This window comes from Austrofundulus limnaeus, unplaced genomic scaffold (assembly GCF_001266775.1).
Source record: "Austrofundulus limnaeus strain Quisiro unplaced genomic scaffold, Austrofundulus_limnaeus-1.0 Scaffold227, whole genome shotgun sequence".
In the NCBI taxonomy this organism is placed as follows: domain Eukaryota; kingdom Metazoa; phylum Chordata; class Actinopteri; order Cyprinodontiformes; family Rivulidae; genus Austrofundulus; species Austrofundulus limnaeus.
The window spans coordinates 347270-369438 of record NW_013952629.1 but is presented as its reverse complement, the minus strand read 5'-3'; the positions used below and the strand labels follow the sequence as shown (position 1 = coordinate 369438).

Sequence of the window (22169 nt, the reverse complement as noted above, 5' to 3'; positions counted from 1 at the left end):
TTTTATTTAATAGAATTTTTGGACAAAAAATTTCGCAATATATCGCCTTGCTTACAGTATCGCAATATATCGGGATATATCGTATCATGACTCCTCTGTCATGATATGTATTGTATCGTCAAATTCTTGCCAATACACAGCCCTAATTATTTAAGAACAAAAATATCTAAATCTATTGCAGTACTGTATAAAGTCAGGGAGTTATTCAATGACAAAGCTCTGCTTGTGTTGTATATTGCATTAATTGTTCCGCATTTAATTTACGGTATTGAAGTCTGGGGTAAAGCTTGCAAAACAATTACAAATCCAATTTTTGTTTTACAGAAAAGAGTCATAAGAACTATCCTTAGAAAAGATTACAACCATCCATCAAATACATTATTTTGCAAACTGAAAATTTTGAAATTCTATGATTTAGTTATGATGTAGGGGTGTAACGATTCATCTATTACACTATTACAGCGATGCATTGATTTTTTTTTCCTACAATCCAACTACGTTGGTCTGTGCTCGGCAAGTTGGCCTTCCGGACGACATTTATCGATCTAAAATCGTTTTAAAATGTAAATAATCGATTATGTCGATACTGTGGAATAACTTATCAGATTTAAGCACAGCACCTTATATGGGTTCGTTTTTTATGTACTTTTAATGATCGTCAGGTTAAATTTTACTGGATTCACTTTGCTTGTCCGTGACGTCATCAACTCGCGCGAGCAGACAAAAAAACATGGAGGACAGCAGAGAAGAAGCGTTCGACGAGAGAAATTATCAAGCCACCGTTGCGGTCCAGTGTGTGGAAACACTTTGGCTTTTGCAAAAAAAAGGAGACATTCTTAATAAGTCGCTCGCRGTTTGTAGTTTATGCAAAGGTCAAGTAAAATATTATGGCAACACTACAAATCTCTACAACCACCTAAGGCGCCATGGGATTTCACACAACGCCGACCGTCCAGGCACTTCTTTCGGTGTCCCCACCGCAGCAGCAACGCAAGGTAACGTCAGCCTGAGCTCTGCAGAAGCTTCAGGCATTGTCAGCATGTTTAGTCAGAGACTRGGCCAAAATTCAGCTCGGGCAATTTATTTTGGGTTGCGATTTATGCATACAAAATGTGAATACTTTTGCCATTAATTGTTGTTTGATTATTTTTCTCTATCTATTATCATCAATTTATGCTTGATTCCCTTACAAGAAACAACAGGAATCTGTGAAACTTTATTTGCATTGTCCAGTATCAAGGCATTTATTTCACAGTCACACTGGTTGAATTTTTAGCTAAAAAGTTACTGAATCGATTTTAAGTCACTGAATCGTTTCAGATCGGATCGTTTTAAATGAACCAAGATTGTCCTTGAATCATATCTGCAGTTGTGAATTGTGATACGAATCGAATCGTTTTTAAAACGAATCGTTACACCCCTACTATAATATTATACTGTTTATGTACAAGGCTCACACAAACTTATTACCTTCCCTTCCAACATTCAGGCAAATTTTGTTAAGAGAGACAGTTGTTATTATCTAAAGGGGATGGAAATATTTGTGAAGCCATATTTTCATACTTGCTTGAGAGGAAGATGTACTTTAATCCAGGGTATAGTTTAATTCAGGGTATAGTTTAATCCAGGGTATAGTTTAATCCAGGGTATAGGATTGTGGAATGGTAGATCAATGTATATATTTATGAGACAGATAAAAGCTAGTTTGTTGAAGGTATATGGAAAAGTAAAATGAGAAGCTATATGAATTGTTGTTTGAGTTGATATTTTTATTTTTGTTTGTATTGTTTTGTAAATTATGTTTTGTTCGAATATATTCTGGGGATAAAAGGGACAGACATAACATTTATTCTTCTTCTGCTACCTTTCATTTTATATTGATTTTTGATTTGTGTATTTTCTTAGTTTTTTTATTGTATATTGTTATTTTTTTAAAGAAATTAATACATTTTTTGAATTGAATTCTAATTTTTTTGAATTGAATTTCTTCCTTTTCCTCCCTCCTGAGCGATTGTGTTTCCTTCCTGTCACGTAGGGGCTGTCACGACAGCAAGGCTGCTTGCAGAGGTGTAATTGAAGAGTCTGAAGAGCCGTGAATTAAAGCTAACGCTGGCTTGATTTGGCCACGAAGGCACCAGTACAGTCCTCCCTACAATTAGATGTGTATGAAATTAAAGCTCGACACGCCCCCAACACTTAACCACATCTGTTAAGGATGGAGACAACCTGAGTGTGATTAGGGTTTGCCCTTTATCTACGTGTCACAGTGTTTGGGAGAGGTTTGTGTGTGTTTTTGTGTGTGTGTGTGCGTGTGTTTGTGTGTGTGTGCGCGCTCACCATGTGCATGGCTTCCTGGCGCTGGGGCAGCGAGGACAGCTGGGACTCTGAGTGGTACAGAGTCATTCCCTTCCTCAGGGCGCGGAGGTCACCTGGGTTGCACTGCTGGATCCACGTGGGCACAAAGAGAAACAAGACTTCAATGTCACGCCAAAACTTACTGCACGTACATTAATATACAACAATAAGGCTAAAAACAAACAGAGAACAAACACAAGCAAGAAGCAGGTAGGTGGATGGCTTTCATAAACGTTCACTGATTTAACTTTGGAATGAATTAGCAAAATATTTGTCACCGGGCTGTACTCAAAAATCAATCTAACTCCCTCGATTTGGGTTCAGAATATTCTTTTTTTTATTTCTTGCACAGACTTGTAAAATTTGTCCCTAGGTGAGAGAGTGTGAATGTTTGTTTCCCTCGTTTGTCCGTATGTGTCCCCTGTGATGGACTTGCAACCTGTCCAGGGTGTCCCCTGCCTCCCCTACAGCGACTGCTGAAAATAGACACCCGCGAAGTCCAACCAGTAAAGAAAAAAGCTGGTAAATTAGCATACTTGATCGTCATAACGCAATACATAGTGCAAGTAATAAAGCCCGGATATTACTAGGGCTGTGTATTGGCAAGAATTTGGCGATACGATACATATCATGACAGAGGGGTCACGATACGATATATTGCGATACTGTAAGCAAGGCTATCGCCTTGCTTACAGTATCGCAATATTTCGTATCGTGACCCCTTTCTTTTGTCCAAAAATTCTATTAAATAAAAACCTCTTACTGGGGGAAAAAAATGAAAAAACAAAATTCATTGTCTCAGAAAATTCTAMTATCACATAGACATGCTTTTGATACATTTAGCTGTGTTCTGCTTTGTATGTATTTTATTTTATTTGTTTCATATTTCTTATTTCATCCATGTTTTCAATTATTAGACTAAATTTGCCAATAAATAGTTTGAAAATATATTTTTTGCAGCTTTTAGTTTTTAATATTAATTTACAATATGGTCACCCAACACTTAACAATAGCCTCTACCTCAAGAGGTAGAGGAGCCAAATGGCTGGCTCACTGCTGCCAACTAGTGGTCAGAGGCTGAACTACAACATAAAAATGAACGGCTGGCAGGAAAGTTGACATTTTAAACCTTAATAAAAAATCGATACAGGGCTTTAGAATATCGATACAGTATTGGGAAATGAAATATCGCAATATTTCAGTGTATTGATATTTTCTTACACCCCTAGATATTACTGGGCTGCTAGCAGGATTAAAAAAGAAGTCTCCAGAGGATCTTAAAAGGAGGTTTTTCAATTTCCTGGCATGAGTCTCAAAGGTTCACAATATTATTGCTTCAAGTCTTAATGTTTTTTTTCTCTCAAAAATAATCAAAGCTGTTGTATCTGTGTCATACAGTTTAGTTTTCATAAATTAAAGAGCCCTAGAGCTGAAGTGTCATGTCACCAGTTTGGCAATATTAATCAGCCTTTTTTATCCTAGTCCTTGTTTCAAGTAAGTAAAACAAAAAAATTAATCAATAATTATCAATATCGACTGATATAAAAATGTATATGTATCGCCTAGCCTTAATTTTGACACCTGCGTAGAAGCTCTCTTATAAGAGGAAAAATTCGAGGCTACAGCCCTGAAAGCTCAGGTCTCAAAAACTATGCTGAGGATAAATATTCAGTCTAAAATTTGGAAAAATTGAAGTCCTTTTTTCTGCAATGTTTTGGTATTATTTTCACTGTAGTGACACCTGCTGTTTAGGAGGTGGACTGCAGTTGGACGTGTTTCACCAACATCAAGACTTGCTCCTGCCAATGCGTGAGCAGATTACCCTTTCCATTTTACAGTATAATAAAATGACTTACAAGAGTCATAATGGCAGAACTCATGTAAATTATACAGTATAAGGCAATAAACCTTTATTTCTACATTTGTTTACACATTCCCCAGTCGTTTTGTTAAATAATGCCTTTAGTTTTGGCTCTCGTAACTGTTTACTGTGTTGTTATTAACTGAATGGGTTTATTACCAGACCTGGTTCTGCATCTGATCTCTCATTGTCACTTTAACATGATTGCATGTGCTGCTCTATACAATCTGCTGACTTATTTAGATTTATTGTTTTTAGTGTACAGTGCCCTTCGATGACGTTTGTTGTGACTTGGTGCTATATACATGCACTGAACTTAATTAAATTGCTCTACATAAATTACATTTTGTCCTACTTTGTATTTCACTTTGTACCATCACTGAGGACCAATATGGAGCACAGAGCTCTTAAGGTTTCGCCCTCAATAGTGGCCAAATACTGGAGTTCCTGCAAGCTGGAACCAGCCTAGCTTCACTCTGTAGGCAAGAACTCGACGGAACCATGGTTCTTTTGTGACATTTCTCATATCATGCATGAGTATTTGCTCTGTGTGAGGAGTGGCGTTTTAAACACGCGACACCTAGGAGCACTGGGGCTATAAATAAGCCAGAGAGCTGTGGGTGTTTCTGTGAAAACCTGGACATTGCGGTGCTCTGTCTGTCCATGTACTATCTCCCTCTGAGTCATAGTCAGGTGCACACTCACATATGTTTTCTAAAGCACAAAGCTGCAATCAGCAGTTCCCTTGTCCTGTCTGTCCTCTGATATCCACCCTCCCCGTCTCTCTCCTCCACACCCTGCTCGTCTTCCTCTAACCTTTACCAATCCTTCCCTCGGCACTTCCTGATCCATTCTTTGGGTTTTCATATTTATGGCCTTAATTCTTTACTTTGGTAAATGTCTCCAAGCGCTGAGGAAACTCTAAATGTCAAACCAGAAGTAGAGACAAATGTACTCAAATTAGACCAATGAATCCGAATACATACGATTTTTTTCTCTTAGAATAAATTTTATCTCTTTTTTAAAATGAAAATCAGCACACAACTTTACTGCCAATTTGACCTTGACCACTGTGACCAACAAAGCCGTTTGTTTGCTCGACAGCCGAGGGCAGCTAAAACTCTGTCCGTCTATCCATCACAGTGCTCTTGGTGGGGACAGGAAGAAGCTGTGTGGACGTGATGCATCGTTTCTCTTGTAAGTTATGAGGCAGGGATGATGCTGCCCTGTTAGAAAGGGAAGAAGGATGCGCCATGTGGGCTATAATTCAATGAAAACAATAAAAAAGTTTAATACATGTCACTTGCACAAGGATAAAATAGGACTGGGTGTTTTATTATATTGTACATAAATAAAACTCAGGCAAGCCTATTTTGTCCTTATTGATCATAAATCATTGGAGTGAAGATGAAAACTTGAAATGTGGCTTTTTCCTCAGGGTTAAGCTTTGTGAAAAAAATGCACAAGAACTAATATTTTATATATAAGTCTAATACTAATACTGCTTTCTTTTGAAATGTACAAGTGCCTGTTTTACACTGATGTAGAAATTTTGCTAAATAAACTTGTCCTGCTGCATTTGCACCAATCACACRCAAATAACATTTACAAAGTGGATATTTCTTGGTTGTGGACCTATCATACACTTTTATGCCCATTGCATGTTTTATTCACTCCTGAAGACTTTGCCAAGACCTTGCAGACACTACCCACACTCATTTTACATTGTATCAAAGTAATCATTAAGTGTAAAGGAGAGCTTAGTATTGTTCAACGTGACCTGAGCTCGACAAACATGACAATGTCTCTGCAGTGATATGTTGATCTTGAAGACCTATGAATGATTTATTTTTCCCACCAGTGACACATTTCTTTACAGTTATAGTGAAGCTCTGATTTTTGTGGGGGTAACGTTCTTAGAGTAGCTATCAGCCAATAATGTGAATATTGGATGTGGTCCAGGCAATGCTTGCAGTGAGTCTGGGGTGGTATCCTAATGCAGTAAGAAGCAAACAAAAACAAATGAGAGCTAAGCCATTAGCTGCTACACATGGTACGGTGCAACGAACTGTTGGAAAGTGGAAATGCTGCACTCTGGGTGAAGCGTGGTACCTGTCACGCGTCACAGTGCACCGATTGCAGTTTTCTGACCGATCGTCAATCACCGATCTTTAAAAGGTCTGACCTGCCAATTCCAATTTTGGCCAATACAATTTTATAAGTAACGGACACAAATTATATTTAATAATTTAGCTCAAAAACTCATTTAAAAGCTCGAGAGATAAAAAAAAAAGGATGTTCCTTACGTTACTGTATTTTTGKTTACTGCAATATAACAGAAATTCCCGCAAAGTACTAGTAATTATGTTATATTAAAAAAAATCTGCGAAAGTTCACAAACTGAAACTGTACAGCAGAGATTCTTAACTAGGTGAGCGCCACCTTGAGGGCCTCAAAAGAACAACAGTTTTTAACTCTGGACCGCAGAGGGCCGTGGAATCGCATTGATTTTGAAAAAGGTGCAATACACTTTCTCACCACTAGTTGCAGTAGTGCGCCACTCAGTTGTTTAACAATTTTTTTATATGTAGAAGAAGAACCTTAGAAACCTGCCGAGAATGGAAACTTATTTTTAATGAAAAGTAGAAGCAAAAATGAAAGTAACTCATCAAAAAACAACAAAGTTTGTCACTAATATGAAGAACAGCTTGGTTCTATCATCAGTATTTTAAAATTTCAAAACATTATCAAATACAGTTGCACATACAACTATATTTTAATTTGCACCTTAAATTAATTTTTGTAGTTTATTTTTAAACATTTTGAATGTATTTTAAAGAAATTTTAAACTTGTCAAAAGCTGTTGTTACTGTTATTTTTTGTCATTAATATGAAGAGCAGCTTCTAGTTTCAAAAGTTTAAAAATGCTATATTTTCATTTGTACTTTCTCAAATTTATTTTTTAGTTTTTTTAATTTTGAAAAAGTTACATTAAACATTTTTAATTTATTTATTTATGCCCACAATTTTATTTTTTGAATTGTCTATTTTGTTATTGTTTATATTAATATATTTAATATAAATATATACAGTATATACAGTATATATATTTGTCCTGATAAGCCTGAGTGGTCTGTTGACAAATAATTGTTATGAGCAGGTTACAATATAAAAATGTTTGTCATAATCATGTCTTGTGATTATTTGACAGGAGTTTTACTTTTAAACTGTAAGTGTATTTAATTTAGTTATTTTAGTTATGATAGTTTAGTTAGGATGTAAATACAAGAAAAATTAAAGCAAGATTTAGAATAATAATCTTTTTGATCCCTACATTGGTAATGTCTGACTGGACCTCGTGCCACTTTATGTTCAACAAATTGGGCCCCGAGGTCAAAAAGGTTAAGAACCCCTGCAGGGAATATGCCAATGGTACCAATACCAATGGTATCTATAGCTCAACAAAAATTCACATTTTAACATGATCATACCTGAAATACAGAGAAACAGAAAAGGTGAGACCTTTTATTAGTCTGCCTCTAGTCATTCACAAAAACCCCAGTCGAGCTGGGAAGAAATAATGAAACCAAAATTGCAAAACCAAAACTGGCTTGGAGCATTATGCAAAAAAAAAAAAAATAATAATAATAAAAAATAAAAATGTCGGGGTCATCTCCCTTTATAAAACCCATGGCTGACTGGTCATACAGATGGTTTGTCATCACTTTATCACCATCGAGCCACAAGCCAGCTGACCTTTTCACATATCCACGTTTTTTTTTTAAATCTGTGTCACTGCGTCTGCCGGCAGCTCAGAGGCATAGCAGCAGCTGGTTGCCTTCAAACTCCACATTCATAAATCACACCAAGACAGTAAGAATGACTTTATTACATTTTTTAATATATTTTTATATAATTTGGAGCGTTAGGATGTCTACGCACTTACAAAAAGGTGATACACTAAAATGAAGAATTGCATTTTTTCTATTGTAAGCCATTATTGTTAGCAACAGAAGTAGTAGAATAAAACAATAGAAACAGATTTTTACTGATGTTCATTAAAAGCTCATGGCTGGATTTATTTTGAGCTTACACAAGCCTGAATCTATGGCTCTTTAGCCCGTCTACTTTCTTAGACCATAAATTAAACATGCTGTCATTGAGTAAGCTCTAAGTCATTTGGCTGTATCGTTCTAAACCACAAGACTCTACTACTGCTCACTCTTACAAATGGATTCAGGTTAAGCTGTTGTTGGAAGAAGTGCTATCTAAATGGGCTATTTAAGTCATTAAATTTTCAAAGTCCCAGTGAGCTTTTTTCCTTGTTAGCAAGTATGTGGCAGCAAGTGTGAAGGAAAAATGTGTTGCACCCTGGTTTTCTTTAGTTACTCCTGTTCTTTGAAGGCCTTTTGGTAATTTGCACCTTGAAGCTCTTTTGTTAACTTCCTCAGTATTCCCTTTAGTGCAGCAGAAATTTATCCCACCAAGCTGATCTGGAGGCTCAGCATTCCTACCATAAGAGACTATTGTTTCTTTTCAGCTGCGCACAAGTTTCACTCGTTTGGTTACATWATACGGGAAGTTTAGCAATACGTCCACTGAGGCAACTAATCCACAGTTAGAAATCCACCTCCAAGTCTTCAAATGGGAAATTACATAAGAATCAATAATAGCTGAAGTCCTGTACTTCTTATTTGTGCTGTTTTCAAAGAAATGTTCTTCCATTTGTGACATCAGCGCAGAATATTTACCTTTAAACGAGTAACGGTTTTTGATTTTTCCCTCACACTCACACAACAGTTGGCAGTCATGCATAATGGATGCCTGGATCCACCTGTGTTGCCCCCATATGTTGAATTATTCAGCCCGTCAGACGTTTCGACAAGCGAAGAACAAGAGTGTGCGGTTTATGCACCAAAGCTCGAYGTAGCATCCATTCACCTGGGGTACCCTGGACCAGACGCAATGCAATGCAGCTCCAAGGACAGACAAAAGTTTTTCTCAATGCCAAGAAAGAAAAGCAGCTGTGGGATTCATTAGCCCAGCATGCTGGCAGCGTGTGAAGCGGACAGGACACAGAAGCAACAACTCTACAAGGAAATGTTATGTTTATTCCTAAAACAGCTGACAGTTTGACAGAAATGTCTTTACATTCTCCAGTGTGTGAAAATACATTTATCTGCTGAACCACTGAAGCTCTGTGCAGAAATCTGATGACTGTATATTTGGCATGAGACACAAAACAAGGATATTAAACGTGTCTGACTCAATTTAAAGTAGAGCATGAAGGTTATGTCCAATATAGAGTATCAGTGTTCTTTGAGAAAGGAAACACCACAATCAATGATTGCAAAAATGGATCCAAGATAATTTAATTTGTCATGCAGCACTAACAATTTCCTTTTKTACTATAAATATTAAAAATAAGTGACATCTCTACGGGTAATCTATCATTTAAATAAACTAAAATCATGTTTCAATATAATTWAAAGGCTATAAACTTTACCAAACCGCATCTCTAAAGCCTGCAGATCAATGTATTTGTTGATTTATTGCAAAACATGCAGCATGTATGTGAAAATTTGTGGTTTTGATGACTTCCAGAGAAATTAAATTTTGTTCAAGCTCATTATATGTTTTTTGAAATTAATAATAACCATGTAGGTAATGGTAAATCAATACGGTGGGTTTTATTTAAATTTTTGTCAGAACAAAAGTTCCAGTTTTTATGCTTTGGATGCCAATAAATGTCATTGGGCACATGTGTCAAACTCAAGGCCCACGGGTTTAACATTTTAACACTCACTTGGGAGTGTGACAGGTGGGGGTAAACCTTKATAAAATTAGCAATAATTGGATAATTGTCAAGTGACTGGAAAAGTAATTTTGCTTGAAAATATCCCTAATATCCAGGTTATCTTGAGAAGTTATGACTGAAAGTGTTTAATGATTCCAACAATTCCTTTTTTTCTTCTCCCTGGCACCGTACCACTATATTTAGGGTTCAAGCACTGTGAAGCAGCAGGAGGCCCTATTGTTTTTAACCTGATTAATAATATTATAAGATTTTTTTCTCTCCTGACAGGATGCTTTTTTCACTACATTTTAAAGGCTGAGATTTATGAATCCTTGTTAAGACATTAACATACTCGTGAAATTTGGTGATATGTACTGTACATCATTCCAGTATAAACAAAAAGCTTGGCACCATGATGTTGTTGAAGTCAGCTATTTTGAAAAAAAGAAGAAGAAATATTTCGGCAATTCTCACATTACAGTATTTCGCCCTCAAAATTTAATGCATCAACTGCAAATTTGGACCAAAGCTTCTTGACAAAATGGTGAACAAAAGTTGTTGAAAAGTTGTTGGATAATTTGAACAGTGTGGATTTTTTAATACTCCCATTTTAACTTAAACACGTTGGGGGTAACATCACTGTCAACTGTCCAAACTGCAAAAATGTACATGAAAATAAAGGCATCCAGTCCTGAACATGACCATGTGCAAATGTTGTGAATTGACCACTGCGCCACCTAGTGGTAGTATAAAAATGCCTTATTGTGCATGAAAAAATATCCCACTCAAATTATTAACCCTAGCAGCTTCAAAATTGAAGTGTAAAGTTTAGACATTTTAAAAACCAAGTAAATATTCATCACTAGCAGCCACCAAAGGGCATGGATATGGCAGCTTGGTGACCTTAGACATATCCCCAAAACTACATAACTCCAATTTCCATACTGTTCTGGAGGGTTGAGCTTCTCAAAACTTGGTAGATATTTAAAACTTGTGCAATAATGGGGAGACATAAAGATCCAGATATGTTTACTAAAAACTGGCTCTCTAGTGCCATCTTGATTGTAGCTCCTATATAAAATTGTGCATTTGTGCATCGGTTCATGTCCTACAAAAAAGTTTCTTGACACCATATTATAAAACCTACAGTGCACCTAGTGCACAAAATTTATCAATGGTTGCTGGTTAATCTGATTAGTGTTGGCATGAGATTTATTTATTTATTTATTGTGTCTGCCCATTTTTACATCAATTGGGCTAACAGCACAGTAAATTTTTTGTACAATGCTGCGTTCCAGTGGTCCTGGGAAGTGGTAATTTCTCTGTTCCCAATGGTAGACTTAAAGAGTAACACCCCCTCCAATGGTAATAGTCCACTGGTATAGTGGAAGAAATGAAACTGCCCCCAGTTTTAGATGGCGGCTACTCGCAGCTTTACAAAGTTAACTCCGTAACGTTTACTATTAATTATCTTTCTTAAATTTTTGTGCATGTTTAATCACTCACACAAGTAGTGTGTTTTCTGTGTAATACTATACGTGTTAAAATCAATGTTTAATTGCATGACGTACGTAGTAGAGCTCTCTTTTTGTCATTGTTTACATTGTAGCAGTATTAGAGTTAGGTTAGCGGCAACAATATATATTATATATAATACATATTGCATTCCATTTAGCCGACAGTTTCACATGGTTTGTTGGAAAATGACGTCTCTACCATTTACCAGTTCCCGGAATACGATGTAAACAGAATGCAGCACAAGTCCTGATCATGGCCATAGGATATGCCTTAAATTCATCACTATGCCACCTAGTGGCAGCGCAAAAATACCTATTAATGAAAAAAAAATCTCCCACGCACCTTTTATCATAGCAGCTTCAAAACCATTGTGTAAAGTTTAGACCATTTAAGAGACCATGAATATATTTATGATTTGCAGTAGACAAAAGGGTTGGCTGGGGCAGCTTAACGAAGTTGGAAGTGTTGGTGCATAGCTAGCCTCTTCATACTGTTATTTTTAGCTGTGCTTAACAAAACTTGACTGATAGAAGACTGCTTTAGCTGGACGCACACACAATCCGGATTGCCCCGGGGTGCGAGGGCCCTTTATCACTGCTTGTAGTTTGAAATGAATTTTGTATTCCCAACAAGTCACAACAACAAGTGCTGTGCTTCTTGAAGTAAACCAGTTTTCTGAGTTATTTTAGGGATCAATGAGTGATCTTAAAGGGAAAAAAAAACGAAGAAAAAAAAGGTGTAGTGACCACTTGGTGATTTGCAAACAACCAGCTGCACATTTTGTTCATTTTAAATGCAAAGTGTATCAGGTTTTGTATATTTTGAGTAGGTTTGCAAGATCATGTATTTTAGCTATGCGTGTCCCAATGACTAATCTTGATAAGGGACAGATGCTATTTTATCAGTCTTTGCAGTGGAAGAAGCTTGATCTAAAACAGATCAAGTTTCTATCATGGTGGGAACAGATCTTTGGAATTTAGTGGGAAAATAAAATGATAAAAGAAAAGATTAAATGTTTGTTTCATAACAGCAGAAACAACAATGTCCTTTTAAACCAAGTAAATAAAAATGTGTTTGTATTGTGAGCAGCTTCACCAACTGACCTAGACAAATTAAAAATAATTACTGTATTTATTAAATCTGAATTTCTTCTTTAAATATAACCACAGCTCRATTATTACACACTTCAATTAAAAATAGGTACATTAAATTGTACAACTGTTGCTTTGACTGTGTCCATCCGTGTTATAAWAGGCAGAATCGAGCTGAAAGCAGTGAAATTTTCCGCCACCAGACAGTAACGAGAATCAAAAAGCAGCAGAAGAGTCAACACAGAGTGACATTTTAGAAAGTTACCTTCTTCGTCTGTATTTGTGATAAGCTATAGCGGTTATAAGCCTAGGGAGAGAAAACCATGGAGAGATTTACAGTATTATAGTTATTATTATTGCCTCTTTTCATCTTTTTCCGTCTTCCCTCTTTTGGCAAGCTGAAATCAAGCAGAGTTTTCCCCCTCAAAGTTCCAAACACTTTGTCTTTCATCAGACTTATCTGACGCTAAAATCTGCCTCACCTCAGTGAATGAGGACAATCAGCACCGAGAGGAAGGTTCACATTACTCCTCCTGGCTTGTGTAGCACCTAATTGTAGTATTTAGGAGCTAATTATGAGGATCGTTTCACACCACTGATACCAGCCTATGCTCTGTCTACGTATGAATCTGCTGGGAAACAACTGGGGAAAGAGGAATCTGTGAAAAATAAGAAGATGAAACATTTTTTAGAGGCTGTTTAAAAGTCGAGAACCGTTGTGTGTCTGTGCCCCGACTTCATAGAAACCTTTACAGGAGTCTTAATAATAAATAATGAATGTGTTTAAAATTTGATTCTCGTTATGGAGCTAATTGGTTTGGTCGGGTGTGTGTGTGTGTGTGAACACACACTTCTGCAGTCTGAGACGTGACCTCCTGGTGAACCACACTAAAAATTCCTCCCCATCCTCCTCCAACACCCCCCCACCCACCTCCCACACTTTCAAATTTGAGAGAAGTCACTATGAGGTCAACTTAAGGGAAGATGTCTTGATTTTTTTAAACTCAATGTTGCTGTCACTTTACTCTTTTCCTCCCTTTTCAGGCCCCCTCTCATGTTTCTTCTGCTCCCCCTAGCTCGTCTCTGAGGCGAACGTCTCTGATGGAAGTGAAGATTAGTGACTTCCCGTGAATTAAATACAAATAGATATGTTCTCATGCTTCTCATCTGCTGATCATTTTTTAGGGCGAGTTGTTGGGGTTTTATTGAAGTTTTGAGACGACTGAGCTCTGATAGGTGAAAGACCCTTAGCTGTGCATACGCTCACCTGAGAGAGGAGCTTATTTTTATCATCCTCCAGTATCCGCACCTTGGTCTCCAGCTGCCTGATGTAGTTGGAGGAGGAATCTGAAGAAGAGAACAGGGGAGAAGAAGAGATTAGCATTTCAAAGACCTTAAAGGAAAAAAAAAGTCAGGCAGGGTCAGTGAGGCAGAAAGACCACGGAGCTCCAAAGGCTGTTGTACAAAATAATAATAATGATAAAAAAAACATTGCAGAAGAGCATTCCACAAATGTGAATTTTAACCTCATGGTTTTGTTTTAACATTCATTCAAATGGAGTTAATTTTACAACAAACAAGTGATCTTTTAAACTAAGTTAACTGTTTTTTTAAACAAAACCAATACAGATGCTGTTGTCTTGTGCTGGAAAGGAGCTCAAACACATCTATAAATCTTAAAGGAGACCAGTTATGCATCCTAGAAATTTTAATGGTACAGTATGTCTGTGGGCTATCCAGACCACGTTCATTCAATTTAATGCACAAAATAATTCTCAGATAATAAAATTTCCCATTTTCTAGTTCTGCCTGCTTTGACTTCTGTTCAGAAGAGCTGTTTATGTTAATGAGCTCTGTTGGCAACGCCCTCCAAAATCTGTTGACATTAACTCCGCCCTCCAGAGCCAGCGTTTACGTTAGCATGGCTAATAATAGCAGAAGCTCCGTTGTACAACCATATGAGACCCAGAGGCAGAAAAGTGGTGGCAGCTTCTTTTTTTTTCTCCCCCTCCTCTGCTCTGCGCTCACTCTGCATGCTGTTACCAGAGCAGGGAGCAGCAGCGATCAAAATACCTCAGAAACTCGAACAAATAGGCTTTAACAAGGCTTTAATAAGCTAAACAATAGAGGTACATGAGAAAATGTGTTCATAATGAATGAAAATAAATAATTAAATTGTGTCTGTGCCGGTCTCAAGCCCTGGTCTCCCACTCTCTGGTCCAACACTCTACCCATTTCCCTATTGGAGGCGTGTTGTGAAATGAGYWGCGCATTACACAACAACAACCGTGACGGCTTTTTATACTGAGGAGGTGGAGCTTCACCTGGGGGTTGCTAGGTAAGGGGCTGAACTCAGGTTCCGGTGGGTTGTCGTACGGCTTGTGACATCACAAAATGACGGAAGTATAAAACTTGTTGTTAAAATACATTAAAAATACATTTACTTACAGCAAATATGCCCCTGGGTGCATTTGTTTGGTCCTAGGACTGTTTTTTAAGAAGTACATACCCAAAGTTGAGTTAAAAAAAACTTTAAAATGTGAATTTTGCAAAATAGGTCCCCTTTAAAAGATTTAAAACTCCCAAGATGTTTAGGCTGTTTTTTTTTCTCTTCAACCACTTGTAAAGACCAAAATCCCCAAATTTACATATTCTTATACACAGCAAAAGTACTGCGAACCCTTTGAAACTCTAAAAACAGCATAAATATACAGTATTGTAGTACTTTAAATATTTTCAAGAGAGGTTGTAAGAAAAAGTTATGAACAAATTATTTCTTATCTGGTAAAGACAGCTCTTTGAATGACCTCAGTGGGAGAAACACTTTCATTCTGATTGAACTGATGCACAGGACAAGGACCAAAGTGGTTTGCTTTGGTTTAAAAGAGCTCAAATACACAGAAAAAAAAAAGATAGTAGTTAATGCAACTATTTTCTAAACTTATCATTTAAACTGCTGTCAGTTTCATGTTGCATAAGATTTTATGATTGATTGCAGGTGGTATGGTGGTTCTTTTCAGCAAGAAGGTCCCAGTGTCCCCTTGGAACGTCCTTCTCATGCGGCCCATACAGTCCCTAAAAACCAAGGCTGTGTCTGACCATCCTTCCCGGCCGAGGATACCCCAGGATTCATCGCGCCGTCAGCAAACCCAACAGAAAAATGAAGATGGCGGATTTTTATTCTAATTAAGTTAAAAAGCGTAGTTTGGAAATTCATCACATACAGAAAAATTAGTTTTTTAAAGTAAGTTTAGCAACTTAGCTGATGATATTTATGCTGCAATGAGATGATAAATAAAATTTAACTATAAGAACTAATACTGGAGCTAATCCCGAAATATTCATGTTTTTTGTATTTGTTTACATTAACGTTTTAATTTTTCCTGTAAAAAGACATGTGAATACATGTCCCAACACATAAGTCTAATATATAACCAATCACTATGATAACAAGGGTAGCAAATGGTCACACAAACATACGTCAAGCGAAGGTTATAGACCGTCTCATTTCACAGCGGTTTCATGCAGCCTACCCGGACTGGGAAGGATGTGGCCCACATGGCCCACGTGGCCCAGGTAGGCTAGGCACTCATGAGGATGCAGCCCGTGAATTGAGACACAGTCATAGACTGCATAGGATGTGGCCTCCGTGGGTCTGTGTTCTTTTCATGGACTTGCGACCTGTCCGGGCTGCCCCCTGGCTGAGACCCGAGAAACAGAATCAGGTAAAGAAGATGAATGAATATTCGTCTGAGATTAGAACTGACGTCAACAATCTAATTTGGTCTTGACCTCACACAGATTACCTGTTAGCTTGGCTAATTAGTCGTTACTTAGTTTGATTTATTCATCATTTAATGTAATGTTTGTTTTTTCACAAAGCCACAATTCATAAAACCTTAACTTTCAGAGCCTGTTTATGTTCTCACCTGCTGATCAGTGATTTCTCAACTAACCATTTCAGCCATAAATGTTAGCCATTTTTGACTAAATTTTAGCTACTTCTAGCGTACCTTTCCACATCTCTTTTCTATACGTTCTAACAAATTCTATGTGAATTCTATGTCAAATGTCAAACACGTCCCAGACAAGCAGCTTTGTTAGACACACTCGTCCCGCGTAAATTTCTCGTCCTTTGCTCCGCATCCAGCATAATCCTCATGTTAAGGATTTGTGACAGACGTCTGACTTTTTCCCCAGAGTTCCCCATAATCATCCTGACAGTAATGCAGCGTTTTGTGCATCAGGTTTGCAGAGTTCAAACCAGGGACACGAGCAGCGCGAGGGAACGGAGGTGGTTTGACTCGGTAGGTGGTACGGAGCCTGTTATCGAAAAAAAAAGACGTGTTTTATTTAAACTTCAAAGCAGACCTACACGGAGGGAACTGAAAAGGAGCACATCGTTGCACATGCAACTTCATTTCTTTTTGTTTTCTTGCTGGAGCTCCAGCAAGAGACGAGCCTTTGATTGGAAGGTGTAATAAAGAAAATGTAGAAGATTTCCTGCTGAAAATAAAAAAGCTGCAGGAGAGCTCAAAGACATTTGCTCCAACATCGAGGGAACGCTGTTTATTCCTAAACGATCCTCATTAAATAAATCCGCTGGACATTTTTGCTTGGTGTACTTGACTAGGGGGCGCTACTGAACAGAAACCAATCACCAAAACGCACAATTTGTTTAACTATTAGAGCACACTATGAAATACTCAATGTCTTAAAGTTCTAAAACAGATTAATATCAAGTTTTCTTTATTCCTAATGTATAAAAAACATTATTTAATAAGCTCCCTAAAAATCCCAGACAATAGCCCAAGCCATGCACATTTCTGTTGACTTTTTGGGAGAGCTGCTGCAGATAGCACCTTTCAGCCAATGGTTGGACAGCTACAGGAGCAGGTTGGAGTGGCCAGAGCTGGTAATCCTCTCTAACTGCCTTGTGACCCCCTAATCCTCATTCATCTGCTGGCCTGACCTGCAGCCAAATCTCAAGCCGATTAGGATGAAGGTTCCTCAGCTTTGAGTCCTCCCCAGCACACCAAAACAACAAAGAAAGACGACTCCAAAAGAGACAATAAACGAGGACATTTAAATATTTTTTTTCGCTGACAGTGATAAAGATCTAACTCTCAGCAATCATTGGATTTAGTCCTATTTTTAATCCCATTTAATGACGGTTGAGGCATGAAACCAAAGCTAATTATTTATGTATATGGGTTTGAATGGAGTCACTAAGAAAAAAAATCTAGTATGAGGAAATCTGTAAACATGAGTAGCCTTTTTAAATCCCACAGCTCTCTCTCTCTCTCTCAGTGCCGCTCCCCAAACATAAGCCTTTGATTGTGTTACAGACGGCTAAATCTCAGAGAGCATAACTTCAATCAGCGTTACACGTGATGTTGTGGATGGTGGAACAGCAGCGCTGCCATCGGCACAGCAACAAGGATCCTGATCCGACCTTTGGCTCAAACACTCCTGTGTGGAGTTTGGTAACAGAGTACCCAACCAGATGTTTATCTTCAAAGCGTAGCATTCACCTATTTAAATGCATTCACTTGTTTAAATATGTGGCTCTTGTTTGTGTCAGGACGATTAAAGGTCTTGGTTAAAACATTTGTCAGCGTTATAAACATCATAGCAGAAGCTTAAAACATACACACTCATACAACAAGGACAAACTGAATGTGCAACTGCTTGTCTTTAAACAAATTATGAAAACGTGACAGCTGGAAAAAAAAGTTGATCAAATTAGTGTTTGCTTGCAAGACGGCACAAATCTGGTTTAGAACTACAGTAGCTGGTTGAATAGCCATTAGCCTGACTGCTCAGTTAGAACGTCTTTCTGRTTTTACAGACTGTACAGTCTGTTGTCAGGTTCAGTGATTTTCAGTGTTTATTTTTCTTTTTTTTTCTTTTCAAGTTTAGTTTCTGTATGCTCTTTGTGTTCAGTCTGTTGATGAAGATATAATGTTTCTCAGTATCACAAAGTCTGTCATTAGGGCTGCCACGATTAATCAATTAATCGATGACTAATCGATTATTAAAATAATCGATGACTAATTTAATAATTGATTAATCATTTTCTTTTTTTTTTGTTCTTTGTTTTTCTCTCCAAACTGCTTTGACACCTTCCACTGCCACATCTGCCTTTCTGTCCTTGACACACATGCACAGTAGTGGTAACTGGGGTAGGCCGTGGACGTCACAAGACATTATACAGACAGGCTCTGGTATCATGGCTACCCAGCAACGGAGCTCAAAAGTGTGGGATCATTTTAAGAAAATGAAAGAGAAACCTGTGTAATATCTGCAAGGCAGAACTTGCCTTCCACAGCAATTATTTTTAGTTAGCATATAGCTAAAATCTAACCATGGTTATTTAATAGAAGCTGCATTCTGATGCGATAAGCTGTATGTTTTATATTCAATTAACGTATGATCCCATTAGTCGACTAATCGAAAAAGATAATCGATGATTAGTCGATTGTAAAAATAATCGTTTGTGGCAGCCCTATCTGTCATGAAACAATTTCGATTTAATTGATCATATCAATCCACACGGGGCAGATAATGATGATTCACATCGATGTTTCCATTTTGTCTTTATGTAATTGAATCATCCATCGTTAAATCGATAAATAAATGTGGATTGATGGATTGTTACACTACTAATACACTCTATATTTCCAATGATTACCTACTGAGAGGTTCATCTACTGTGATRAAATAYTTTGCTAACAGRYATAGCCAATTASAACAATTAATGCTAAAGTTGACAACAACGTTGAATCTGTTAGCACTCAGATTATATGATCAGGAAGACTTTCAGCTACAACCACACCAAGTTTTAACACAATATCTGTGGAAATGACAGGGTTATAGTCACAGTTTTTGTGTTAGCTCAGGTTGATTAGCTGTGGCAGCCATTTTGAACAAGGTCAAATTCAATAGCTACATATCGGTAGATGTTTATCCAGTGTTTGCATTTTGAGTTTCATTAAACTGTGTTCATTGATTTATGGATTGTTTTGCTCACAGACRAACAATTTATGAACACACACTCTTGCATACACAATTACTGTATTTATTCATGTATAATACTAGAAATTTAACCCTAAAAATTATCCATAATGTGTGTGTGTGTGTGGGGGGGGGGTATTATACACGGGTTATTGATGATCAGCTTTGTAAGCTCAAAAAATGATGATCATATTATGCTCGAGACTGTATTATACATAAATAAATATGGTACAGGATTGCCTGCATTTTAAGGTGATGAACAAAAAAAAAAAAAACGCTTTACCAGAGTGCTTTCTTACTGTAAAAAAAAACAAATAAAAAACTTTTAAGCTATCTGAACCAAAGTGTATGTAATTTGGAAACAAACATTTAATGGCACAAAACTATACGGGTCACAAATAATCTTGTGTTGTRCTATGGTGTTTACTTTGTTAGAATGTTATTTAAAATAGACACGTCATGCCTTTAAATCCTTCTTTTTCTAATTTAAATCATTCAGTTGGGGTCTTTAATAAAGYGGAACTGCAATGCTATGATCTGAATTCCTCCTTGTGGTAACTAAAGCCACTCTTTCTCAGATCAACTCGTTTTGAGACTGTCTCTTTAAATCTAAATGTTTTTATTTACAAATTAATTAAAAGATGTCAGCAAAGGAAGACTAGTCCATTCAGATTTACATGTTGGAGGCAGAGTCAGAGGAGAACGAAGACAACAAAATTGTAATTGCAAATAATTTGATGTATAAATTCTGACAATGTCATATAAAATAGAGAAAACTGAGCAGGTTGAAAAATATGAACCAAACAGCATATAAAGTTACCTACGCAGCACCTGGAGAGATTAATTTCAAYGTTTCTGCACTCCTAGAAACTTCAAGTACACAAAAAAATGTATTTAACTGCTAAAAAATGGATTTTGCATCGTGTCCTCTTTAAGCACTATTGTTGGACACAAAGAATTATCGTAGTTTCTCAACTGGGCTGCGATGCGATGGTCTATAAAAAATTGATTGATTCTGGGAAGTTAAAAGTGGTGCACTGCCCACAGCTAATATGGTTTTCTATAATTGTCAGTATCTTTTTTTAAGTGACCCTGTGAATTTGAAATACAGGATAAGACTGATGGATCTTTGCTTTTAAATATGTGCAGATATAAGTGCCCGAGAGTCCATAACACTTCACAAAAGCACACACGGAGCCACAGGGAGAATGGAGTCATCAGACTTTTACCAGCGAGCTCCAGATAATCATCCTGGTGGGAGAAGGGTCAGGCAATTAAACTGTTCTCTGGCTTTTATCCCCTCCGTTCCCCGGACTCCACATCTCCTGATCTTCAGCAGAAAAAAAAAAAAAAAAGCTACGGGTCATGTGGGGATTCATTGTCGAGTACAAAATAATTACCCGGCAAAACTCGGCTCTGTTTCTTTGCCTTTTTATGCCACCACCACAGGAGCTGCTGTTTTTAGTAATGTCGAACCTAAATGCAACAATGTGAGCTAATAAAGAATAAATTATAGTGAATTATAATAAACTCAGCAGTAAACTATGTACAAAGAAAAAAGTGAGGAATGCTCTTATTTACAGTGGGAGCTATTTTTACCTCTGGAGTGTAGAAACGGTTGTAATTTTTAGTGCGAGTACGAGACAAAAAGACGAGGCAGAGAGTGGCGCGAGTCCATCCGTCTCTCAGCGTGTCACTCTGCATCACGTCACTGTCATTGTGACCCACTTCCACCCACAGCTCCTTCCTCAACTGTGGCCCACTCCCTTATTTCCCTTCATTTTTTTATGTCCTTCTAATGTAACTATTCTAGATTTATAGGCTTTTCTGTTCCGTTTTAAAAAGGTATTACATTTTCTTAATGGCTAGCCTGAAAAACTCAGCTCCTAGCTGCTTAGTGATGAGTAAAGAAAAAAAAGAATAAAAACAAAGCTAAACTAAACAAATCTCAAGTTCTAAACACTTAGCGTGACCTTTTTAAAAGGTCGTGACCTCCACTGGCCCTCCTTTGTTTTCTGCTGGGCTCCAAAGCACCCCCATCCCCATCTGTCCATTACAGCTAATCAGCTAATCTCACTCTTTCTGCTTTACACAAAGTTTAAAAAAAATACCCCACAAAGTTATAATTCCTCTCCAAATGACATTTTATTCTCTGCCAAAAATACAAATAAAACTGTAGACAATAAAGCTACTTATAAAGATTTACGGTTTATTACACAAACTAGAGTTGATGTCTCGTTTCWGTCAGACACAAGAAACAGAATATTAGTGGTTTCGATCAATCAATCTGTTCAAGGGAAGAAATCCAGACATTTTAACGCCTGTGAAAAATTATGTAGAGATTTGAAACGCATGTGCAATAAATGCCACTAGGAATGTGCGATATGGCAAAAAATTCATATCACGATATACATTATGACGAGTGGCGGTAACGATATAAATCACGATATATATCACGATATAAAACTTATAATAGAAAATAAATAAATCACACATTAACTGAGTGGAATAAATATGTATAGGTAAAAAA

At 37.2% G+C, this 22169-nt stretch overlaps 1 protein-coding gene across 1 annotated transcript in view; it reads right to left on the bottom strand.

Annotated features, from left to right (window-relative positions):
* Window positions 1-22169, bottom strand: part of ccdc85cb (coiled-coil domain containing 85C, b) — a gene marked incomplete at its 5' end in the record, with an annotated part of 78473 nt that overhangs the window by 10598 nt on the left and 45706 nt on the right. The window contains 3 exon segments of the mRNA XM_014019717.1: window positions 2338-2442; window positions 12888-12929; window positions 13890-13969. Of these exon segments, the coding sequence (XP_013875171.1) occupies window positions 2338-2442; window positions 12888-12929; window positions 13890-13969 (227 nt within the window).